At 34.4% G+C, this 12019-nt stretch overlaps 1 protein-coding gene across 1 annotated transcript; it reads left to right on the top strand.

Moving 5' to 3' along the window:
• Positions 1 to 9001: 9001 nt before the first annotated feature.
• LOC139892739 (pollen receptor-like kinase 3) lies at positions 9002 to 11628 on the top strand. Its single transcript, XM_071875857.1, has 2 exons — positions 9002 to 10365; positions 10704 to 11628. Exons 1-2 carry the CDS (start codon positions 9042 to 9044, stop codon positions 11276 to 11278), a joined length of 1899 nt encoding a protein of 632 aa, XP_071731958.1. The 5' UTR covers positions 9002 to 9041; the 3' UTR covers positions 11279 to 11628.
• The last annotated feature ends 391 nt before the right edge of the window (positions 11629 to 12019 follow it).

Here is a 12019-nt window from a genome sequence, read left to right as displayed (position 1 = left end):
TAATCGTCGTAGAATGTTTTCCAATGAAGTTATGAATCAATACTTCATCGTTGTGGTATTTCTTAGTATCTACAGAGCGTATGACGTCGATGCTCATGGGACAGATTGTGAAGTTGAGGTTTGCGATGCGGTTATTGTTGGTGGTGGTAATGGTACTGTTGATGTTGTTGATGGTGGTACTAGTTATGTTGCTGGTGCTGCTGCTGGTGTTTGTAATCTTTGCACCATATTCTCCAAAGCCACTACCCGAGCGCGAAGCTCGTTGACTTCTTCTATTACACCGGGGTGATTGTCGGTTCGGACGAGCGGATAAATAAGATCTAGAATTTGGTGTAGTATATAATCATGACGAGATACTCTGGAAATGAGAGAGAAAATGGTGTTTCGGACAGGTTCGCCGGTAAGTGCTTCAGGTTCATTGCCAAGAGGGCAATGTGGTGGATGGAAAGGATCGCCTTCTTCTTGTCTCTAATGATTAAGGAGGCTACGAACCCATCCCCAATTCATCCAGAATAGATGATGGCTGATTGGTTGATCCATTCCAGTCACACTGCTTTCGGAGCTTGAGTGGGATTCCATTTTGGAATCCGAGGAACTTGAACTGATGACGAATTCCATTTCGTACGATTTGATAAAGGATTTTTCGATACGAAATGATTTTCCGGCTATCGGGTGGTATTCTAACTACATAGAATATCTATATATATAGATCAAAAGATTTCATAGATTACGGAGGAATTTACGGAATATGTCAGGCAAAGTTTACGGTAATAGATACGATAAGATATGATTTAGCAGATACGCTAAGATATGAATTTTGTCTATACACTATTCATGCAATCAATGCAGCAAGACGTGTCTAGACTAAGAATGATAAGCAGGTAATTTCCTAAGGATGGTAAGTAGATGATTTCTGACTAAAAATGATAAACAAAACTTTTGACATGCAGACACGGTCGAAGTCCAGACTCACTAATGCATCTTAACAACTATCAGTTAGACACACTAATGCAAGACCTGGTTCGCTAAGACCACCGCTCTGATACCAACTGAAAGGACCCGTTCATATATATTATAAACGATTCACAATAGTTGATTACATCGCGAGGTATTTGACCTCTATATGATACGTTTTACAAACATTGCATTCGTTTTTAAAAGACAAACTTTCTTTACATCAAAAATTGACGGCATGCATACCATTTCATATTACATCTAACTATAATTGACTTAATATTAATCTTGATGAACTCAACGACTCGAATGCAACGTCTTTCAAAGTATGTCATGAATGACTCCGGGTAATATCCTTAAAATGAGCTAATGCACAGCGGAATATTTCTTTAATACCTGAGAATAAACATGCTTTAAAGTGTCAACCAAAAGGTTGGTGAGTTCATTAGTTTATCATAATCAATCATTTCTGTAATAGTAATAGACCACAAGATTTTAGTTTCCATAAATATCCGTACACTCGCAAGTGTTTAAAAATATTCTATAAGTTGTAGGCACCCGGTAACAAGCCTTAACGTTCATGTTTTACCCTCTGAAGTACACCAGATCAGGTGTGTTTAAAATAACCTCGAAGTACTAAAGCATCCCATAGTCAGGATGGGGTTTGTCAGGCCCAATAGATCTATCTTTAGGATTCGCGCCTACCGTACATAGACAAGTAGTTTAATGTTACCAAGCTAAGGGTATATTTCTGGTTTAAACCCACATAGAATTAGTTTTAGTACTTGTGCCTACTTCGTAAAACATTTATAAAACAGCGCATGTATTCTCAGCCCAAAAATATATATTGCAAAAGCAATTAAAAAGGGAGCAAATGAAACTCACAATACTGTATTTCGTAGCAATTATGTATATGACGGCACTGAACAAGTGCAGGGTTTGTCTCGGATTCACGAACGTATCAATATTGTGATTCAATATTGCAGGAAAGTACGTAGACACAACGAAAATGATAAACGTTAGGTTGACCTCACGAGCAATACCCTCGATCAATACCGATAACCTCCATAGTTATAACCCATAATTTCCTTAGCTCTATCCCGTTTGAAAACTTATTTTGAAATCGTCTAAGTATAACTCCGTCGTAGTATTTTATGTATACTAATAATATATTGAAATAATACAAAGAAAATATATATATGTAATTCGATTGAGAGAGTTTAGAGAAATATATTTTCAAGTTTATATGAAATAATGAAACCTATTCAATTCTATTTATAATAGATTTTTGAATTATTAAAGTGAATTATTAAAGTATGAATTATTAAAGTGAATTATTAAAGTATGAATTATTAAAGTGAATTATTAAAGTGAATTATTAAAATATGAATTATTAAAGTGAATTATTAAAGTATGAATTATTAAAGTGAATTATTAAAGTATGAATTATTAAAGTGAATTAATAAAGTATGAATTATTAAAGTTAAAGTAAGGTAAAAGTAAAGTAAAGTAAAGGTAAAGTTAAAGTATAGTAAAAGTATAAAACTATATACGTATAATACGCGTATAAATATATATAATATTAATTTAAATCGTTATATATATTTAATAAAATAAAATATAAATATCGTTATCTTTATCATATTGGTTAAGTAATGAGTTGTCAAAAGTGGTTCTAGATATTTATAAAAGATATATACGTTTTAATAATAAAGTTCTTTTTAAACTGAAAACGTCTTTTGTACTTTTGAAACTAAATCAAATAAATATGATAATTTTGTTTTCCAAAACTAAATATATTTAAGAATCATTTTGTTAAAAGGTTAAAATAATGGAAATCGTTATATCATAAAACATTTTAGAAAAGTAGAATTATATATATTCATAATAGGTTTCAAGTTTTTAAATTACAATCTATTGGTGAAGCATGGGATAAAGTCCAAAGGTTAAATAAACGTATGAAATCATCTTAATGAAAAATGTCGAGTTACTTAACTTGTCGATATCCAACATCTAAGTTATTTACACTCCACGTTCTTATTTTCATATTAAATAAAATGAAAGTTAACATAGTTATCTTATCAAGGTCACGAGGAAAATATTATAAAACATGCCTTGGAAATTAAACAGAAATTTCCACTAACCCTTGTCTAGTTTCCGTTAATTGACACATTTGTTCTTATTTATAAATCACTTTACCATTTTCCGAATGTTGTCAAAAAGAATAGATTTCTTAAATCACAGTGGACCTCATAACATAGGCCCGTAATCATATCAAAATGTATCTGATAATTCAATCATTTGATATTATCTCTTAATTCTGTCGATAAATATATCGAAACAAATACGTTCATGTAAAGTATCATATATCTAATACTTTGTTAATGTTTTCAGTTAATATTATATATTATATATACATATCTATATACTCATAATTGTTCGTGAATCTTCGAACACGGTCAAAGGGTAATTGATTACATGAATGTAGTTCCAAACTTTTTGAGATTCAACATTACAAATTCTGCTTATCGTGTCGGAAACATATAAAGGTTAAGTTTAAATTTGGTCGGAAATTTCTGGGTCGTCACATTCATCTTCTTAAATTCGTTTTTCATAAAAGAGTGTTTACTATACAACTCACATATCACTAATTACTTTTAATTACATAGTAATTTCATGAAATTTATGCTAAAAATACATACCTTGAATCTTAGGATTTTTGAGACTTTACATGAGCATGGAATGGAAGAATCCCATGGTACTAGCATGAACTAAGTGATCTTAGGGGTTTGGATTCCTAATTGCATGAGAAATCAAGTATCAATTTTTGATGAATTTGCTCCTTGGTTCATCCTCCTACTCGACACACACACATGCCCTAATTTTGATGAGTTCCAAACTCGTTACTTGCTATCTCCTGCCTTTTTATTTTTTTTAAGCTTTCACCCACTTGACAGTTTTAGTCCCTCCTAGCCAATTCTTACATTCAAAGTCCCTCCTTCTAACTAATTACTTAACCTTCTTTTCTCACAAGGCAGATCCTTAGTTAGTTAGGACTAATCATATAATTTATTTATTTAATTTAAAAGGTGTAATACCATTTATTAAAATATAAGCGATGCATTAACACTATTACTTTTACACATTTGAGGCGTTACATCCTTATTTAATCAAGGTTTGATCACTTAACCCTTTTGATTATCCCCCATCGTAACATAGTAAATGAGATCCTTAATCGTCTGCTTCTTTAGTCCTTTTTGTTAGTTAAACTTACTTATCTTTTCGACCTAACTTTTAGTTAATTTACTTTTCTATTGAATCTTATACTTAAAACTCGTCAATCGAATAATATAAAAACATTATATTTAGTACTTTTAAATTTTTGGGGTGTTACAGACGCATGGTTACTTTTGCGTCATTGCCAACTGCATAAGGCTAACCTTACATGTGCACGCAAGGTTAACCTTGCGTCTTGCGTCTTTTTTTAAGTTACACAAGGTATTCCTTGCGTCATTTCGTCTTGATTGCATGATGCACGCATGGTTCACCTTGCGTCCTTGCGTCGCTTACTATTGGCACGCAAGTTGGATCTTGCGTCTTGCGTCTCTTTGTTTTTTCTGTTGTTGTTGTTCTGACTTTACAGGGCTATGTGGAAGGTAAATTGACCATGAAGAATATGTTTACCGTGATACCTCAGGTCAAGAAATTGTTGACTGAGCAACAAGAAAAATTATTTAGAAGTACATGCTTTGGTCCGTGGTTATATCTTTCATACACGGGTAATGATCCTGGACTAGTACATGCCATGCTCCAACGGAAAAGTGAGCGTCCGGCAAAATTAGATGCTACTAAGTACCCGAAAGAGCAACAAGATATATGGTTTACTTTTTCTCCAAATTTTATGATTAGATTTGGTCGGCGTGAATTTTGTTTAGTCACCGGATTTTTGTTTGGATGGACATGGCACATTACATCCCTCGTAATTATGAATCTAAGACCGCACCCATTAGACGGCGTTGTTTTCTAAAGCGTGCCGATGCCACCAACATTTTGGTTAATGATATACAAAACATCCTTATCAAAAAAGGTGATGTAAAGGTTAGTGACGATGATATCGTTCGACTAGCTATAATTTTGATTGTAGAGAGAGCGTTTATGGGGAAGCAGGGGATACATGTAGTTAATAAGCAGTTTCTATGGTTGGTTGAAGATTTAAATAAGGTGAACGCGTACCCACTTACATTTTGTTTTTCTTCATCTTCTTCATCTTGATCTTCTCTGTCATTTTCTTCCTCCGAATCACTAGACGCGACAACTGATTCAAAAGGGTGATCTGTTTTTTTTTTAATTTTACGTACGTTCTCAACTCCATAGTTGAACAAATCAAGCTCTTCTGTGTTTGGAGGTGGTATTTCAGGTCGTGCTTCTTCCAAATTGTGTGTTTGGAGGTTTGTTTGGGACTCGTGTGTTTGTAGGTTTTGTTGGACATCATGTGTTGGTAGATTTGAATGGACATCGTGTGTTGGTAGGTTTTTTGGAAGTTGATGCATTGTTACTTTATCGACAATATAAATATCAATAGGAGCATTTGAGATTGCATGTTATAAAAAATCACGAAAGTCTTCATAATCATCAGTAATATCAAAAACATGATTATCGAAAACATATCTCATTGAAACAAGTGTATTATATGGCAAATTAATTTTTTTAAGAACATTTTTTAACAATATTCTTCAAGTAATTTGTTTTTGTGGAGCAACTGGGAGTTTTAATCATGTTCTAAAACAATCTAGAGGCAAATATGTAGGTAAGTTATGTATAAATTGAAAAGAACCACCACAACATATATGAATAACAAATGTTTCATCATTACTACAACTCAATATATAAAAAAACAAATGACAAAATGGTTGAAAGTTACCTTAATGATGCTTGTAGTGACATGATTTATGTTGAAATGAAGTGAAATGAAACTCATAATCTAGTGTTCCAGGTAGCATGAATATATAGAAATAAAAGGTTATCCGTAAAAGTACAAAAATATACCAACATCTTATCCAGAAAATCAAGAAAATCTTATCCGGATAAGACGCAAGACGCAAGGAAGCAAGGCTGTTTTTGCGCTTGTGCCTTAACGCAAGGATGCAAGTACGCAAGGGCGCAAGGCCTCTTGCGCCTTGCGAGGGCAAATTTTTAAAGTTTTTTTTTGGGCTGTCAGTCAACAAGATTTATAAAAATGGGCATTTTAGTTATATTCCCTATTTATTAAACAAAGATGTTAACATGTTGATCAGCCCATGACCATTGAGGGTGGCTAATTATTGTTGGGGCCAATTTAGTAATACATATCAAAGATACTTGGGCCTAATGGGGGTGGCTCAACACCCCCTTGTCGCCCTCTATCTCCGCTATTGTTTGTATCACGTGATCTATCCAACTCTTAGTCAGTAATTCTTATTCTTCATTTTTTTCCAACAAATTAATATTTCTTTCGGCAACTCACCACAATCATTCATATCATTTTACCCACCTTTCAATCTTTAATAAGGATGATATGATATTTCAAACTGCACGGCGTCTAAAAGGGTACGCGGTGCGCACTACAAAGTGAACCGACCTGTCCCACTTTTCAGGTATATTACGCGGCGCCCGGTTGTTTGCGCGACGCGCGCTACAACGTGAATTGGCCCGACTCCATATTTAAACTTAGTGCGCGACGCCCCTATATCTTGCGCGGCCCACACTTTAACTGGGTCAGACCCTAGTCCACGTTTACCCAAATTGACTCTTAACTCATTATCCCAAGTAATTTCTTGCGCACATTCAGACACGAAATTTTGAGAGAAAATAAAACCAACACCATACAACACGTAAAAGAATCTAAGTTCGACATTCACACCATAGCGTCACACACTAGTGGCGGTAGTGGGAGATGGTTCTTCTAATGTTTTAACCTTTGGGGTCGACAATCAAGCGGGAAAGAAAATAAGACGAGAGATTTTGACGGCAAAATGAAGAAAGCGGATCCGAACGACGGGTAATGGTGGTTCCTTCTTTTTCGATAGGCTTTTCTGTTGCGTTGTTTATGTTTGTTTTCAATCATATCTAGGTAGCTCGCTTGTTTCCTTTTGTTTAGATGGTTTGTTTTGTTTTGTTTAGATGGTTGTGGTTCAGTGGCGGATCCAGAAAAATTTATCACTGATAGCAAAAAAAAAATTCATGACCGACGTCTTGTTAATAAATTTTTTTGATCAAAAATCAAAAGACTAACCATTATAAATCCAAGAATTTTATATACAACACACAAACATTTAAGTAAATTTTCACTAAAAAGGCTTTTGAAAGTATTTAAGTTTTTGTATATACTTAAGTGTTTAACAGGTTTCTTAAAATAAGAGAGCAGAAAGAAAATATCCAGACCTTTAAATAAAATGAGTAGTGTTTATATATGATGCACAAAACATTTGTACAATTAATAATCGTAAATAAATCATCATCATCATCATTATATTTAGATCTATTATATATATATATATATATATATATATATATATATATATATATATATATATATATATATATATATATATATATTGCCAAAAAAAATAAAAAAAATTCATCATTATATTTATATAAGAATCAATATGATTTTATCAATTGACTAAATTTATAACCGTTACAAAACTATCAAAGCCATGAATTACATTCATTTGGTTTACATTAAAGTAGAAAGATGGAAGTTCGTGTACTGTTTCTTGAGATATTAATATAAAATCAAGCAATTTGCCTTATTAAAAGAAAAAAAAAACAAAATAAATTACATAAATTAGAAAGATAAAATGCTGAGTAGATCGTATCAAAACTTTATAGCGAACATTGTGTCCAACTATCCATATAGCCCATGTGGGTTATACCGAAATACAATACTGTTTTAAAGTAAATATCCAAAATTCTCGGTCCATGTAAGTTTCTCTTCCCCAAAAGTTTATCTTTCCCAAATTCTCTGCAATCAAAAATCACCCACAAGCCTCCATTTTTAACAAAACTATTTCATGAAACTCAGCTACTCGAACTGCAAATTAAACGACATCCCACATAAAAATACATTTAACTTTCAAATTTGTACACCTGCACCTAAATAGATCTGCGCTATGGGTGCACTTTCATATTGTTGTGGGTGCACTTTCATATTATTAAAGAAAACTCTAAAATAATTACTCTTCGTCGACTGGATTGAGTGGTAGCACGTGCTACCACTGGTTAGCAGGTAGATCCGCCCCTGTTGTGGTTTGAGTTGTATTGTTATAGAGATTGGGTTATAAATAGTTGCGTTATTGTAGATTTCTATGTGTGACTCTCTAGAATTGTGGTTTGTAATCCTCTTTTGTCGCCGTTTCCTTTTTTAAAAACGGCTTCGTTTTTATGATAGTTCTCATTATTTTTACCAAAAAATAAAAATAATAATAAAAAAAATCTTCCATGACAAATTAGCGTGTGAACTATTATATATCCTTGCTTCCATTTAATCTTCCATGCTACGCTACTTTGTCATGAAAGATTAAATGGAAGCAAGGATGTATAATAGTTCTCAAAGCAAAAAGGCCTTGTTCCCTACACAAGTATATATAAACCAATTCCACGCCAAACAAAATGATATGAATTGGCGTCGAGCATCACGCGATTACATTAATTGGCTCACCTTTGGCTTGGTGGTGCCATGAGCGCCTAATCACACTCACCCTTTGGCTTGCTCTTTAGCATGTTTTTACAAGCATGTATTGTACTTTAGATGCTTATTAAATCACTATAGTTCAACTTGAATGTTATCGACTAAAAAATATGTGTGTTATGATAGCTTTTAAACAAAAATAATCTTTTTAACTGTACCGCTGTACGTGTTTAAAAATCATGCACTTATAAATTATAATAACGGCTCATAACTAATTTGGTAAAAAAAACACGTCTTACCTTATATAGAGCCACAAATATAGGTAAATACTTCCTATCGGTTATGAAAAAAATGTAGACAACCACAATTGAGATTCTTTTCGCTGTTTTTTCTCTCCATTAATTTCTGGCCGGAGTAAATGGCATATCTTGGTCTGTATAGACCAGCTCGGTTGATCTTGTTCATGTTAATGATTATGATGCCGTTGATGACAAAGTCTGCCATGAATGATGCAGATGCTTTGTTAAGAATCAAACAATCTTTAAATAACCCCTTGTCTCTTGATTCATGGAAGCAAGGAACAAGGCCTTGCGACGAAACAATAAAATGGGTCGGCCTAATTTGTGGCAATGGGATCGTTACCACTCTTCGCTTAAAATCATTGAATCTAACCGGTGAAATAGACCTTTTTGCTCTCTCGCAATTGCAAGGATTACGAGTCATTAACCTCGTTAATAATTCATTTTCGGGTCCCATACCTGAATTCAATAGACTTGGAGCTTTGAAAGCTATTTACATTTCAATGAATCAGTTTTCAGGTGAAATCCCATCCGGTTATTTCACCAAAATGGTTTCCTTAAAGAAAATATGGTTTGATCATAACAATTTCTCGGGTTCCATCCCTTTGTCTGTAGCTCAACTTCCTCATCTAATGGAATTGCATCTTGAAAATAACCATTTCTCTGGTTTAATTCCGTCAATCGGGCAGCAAACTTTGGAGTCACTAAACCTTTCGAATAATAACTTGGTAGGGGATATTCCTTCTAGTTTGTCAAGATTTGATGTGGCATTGTTCGATGGAAACCCCGGTCTTTGTGGACCCAAATTCCGTAAGCTATGTGTTAGCACGATACAAACTCCTAAAGAGCCTAAACCACAAACAAAGCCACCTCCAGAGTCTTTAAAGATGGCTTATATGCTCATGGGTGTCTCTGGTTTCATCCTCATGTCAATGCTAATTGCAATCTACATGTTGGTGCAAAAGAGGAAAAAAGAAGAAGCTGATCAAATGAGCGTAGAGGAAAGAAACGTTGATGGTTCATTCAGTTTGGGCATTTCTGGTGATGGCCCAAAAAAACATGATTCAATTCGAAAAAACATGGAAAAAGGGTCTTCCCAAAAGTCAAAGGGTGGTGGTGGTGGTGGTGATCTCATGTTATTGAACAAAGCCAGAGTGGCATTTGGGTTGCCTGATTTGATGAAAGCTGGTGCTGAGGTCCTTGGAAATGGATCGTTAGGGTCTTCGTATAAAGCAAAATTGTCAAATGGTTTGATTTTGGTGGTTAAAAGGCTAAAGGAAATGAACAAGATGGGGAAAGACGGTTTCCAGGTAGAGATGAGTCGACTTGGAAGACTCGAGCACCCGAATGTGTTGGCCCCACTCGCATGCCATTTTCAGAAAAAGGAGAAACTTGCGATTTATGAGTACATCCCCAAAGGCAGTCTACTCTACTTGTTGCATGGTAAGTCTGAAAACTTAAGCGCTGTTTGTTTTTTAAGATATTTTTGGCTGAAAATCTGCTGACCATGTCTGTAGAGAAGATGTGATTTAACTGTTTGTTTTTATGTCAGCAAATAACTTAATATTGACTGCAGCATTAAGAAACGTATTTCTAAGTCTGCGAGTTTGCAGACAATATAAGCCATTATTTTATTTTTGTCTTCAGAAAAATCAACAGTCTGCAGTAAAACAAACAACACTTTAGTTTTAATTCAAGGGCTAATCTCACAAAATAAAAATAAATAGGATTGTACTACTTACTATACGGTACTTACTGACGATGCAAAATTGACTTTTTAGGTGATCGAGGGGAGAGTCATGCCGAGTTAAACTGGCCAGCTCGTTTGAAAATAATTCAAGGTATCGCGCTTGGAATGGGTTACATTCACACAGAACTTTCAATGCTAGACTTACCTCATGGGAATTTAAAATCAAGCAATGTTCTTCTTCGAAATGATAACGAGCCACTAGTAGTAGATTATGGTCTCATTAGTATTGTCGATGCAAATCATGCAGCGAGTGTGTTAACGGGTTACAAATCCCCCGAGGCATTAATAAGCCGTTCAGTTTCACCAAAATGTGATGTTTATAGTTTAGGAATTATCATTCTTGAAATATTAACAGGAAAATTTCCATCTCAATATCATAACAAAGGCATAGGTGGGACGGATTTGGTGCAATGGGTGAAATCGGCTATGTTAGAGCACAGAGAGATTGAATTGTTGGATCCAGAGATTGCAGGGTGTGCAAGTTCTTCTTTGGGGCAAATGCAGAAGCTTTTGCACATCGGTGCATCGTGCACAGAAAGTAATCCAGATGATCGATTAGATATTAGAGAGGCAATTAGAAGAATAGAACGCATTATGGTTGAGTGAAATATAGATGGTGACATGTAGGAAATGGTGCCTTGATTGCAACTACGTTTGACTCGTACGCGAGAAAGATGAACGAGCAAGCCAAAATTTAGCATCGAAAAGAAAGATATTGGTTAATGCAGACATGTTGAAAATGTTTATAATATCTACTAGTCTTTTCGAGACATTGAAGATCAGTGGCGTTCAATTCTCGATGTGAGAAATGAAGAACGAAAGCGAGAGTGAATTGAATCCATCGCGTAAACTAGATCTGGTAGCATTACTTTAACAATGAGGTCCACTTTTAGCACCAAATTTTGTAATAAGAGTTGTTCAGACATAGAAGCAGCTAGAATTTGCTTCTTTTTCTTCCATAGATTTTTATTTCTTCAAATTTTTCTTACATACTACCCGTGCTTGAAAGCTCTGGGCAGAAGTTGATTACCGTATGGGTGGCCAAATATGCAAATTGGATAAATGGGTCAAAAAAGTAATACGGTTCAGGCCAAGCCGGCTTGAATTTTAGACTATGGTTTATCATTAACGAGTCAAGCAGGTATAACAAAATTAAATGTTAAAAAGAGACAAGTCAAATGGGCCTAACATGTTATATATTATGATTAAGCCTATCTGACCCAACCATTTTGTCGCTTAGAGTGCAAGCCAGGAACCATGGCAATTCACGTTTTATAAATGATAACGGCTATTTTGAGATATGCTATTGTAGACATTTAGATTAAGATCATATCAATAATAAATGAC

This window comes from Rutidosis leptorrhynchoides, chromosome 2, assembly GCF_046630445.1.
Source record: "Rutidosis leptorrhynchoides isolate AG116_Rl617_1_P2 chromosome 2, CSIRO_AGI_Rlap_v1, whole genome shotgun sequence".
NCBI classification, from domain to species: Eukaryota; Viridiplantae; Streptophyta; class Magnoliopsida; order Asterales; family Asteraceae; genus Rutidosis; species Rutidosis leptorrhynchoides.
This window is presented reverse-complemented; position numbering and strand designations above follow the sequence as displayed.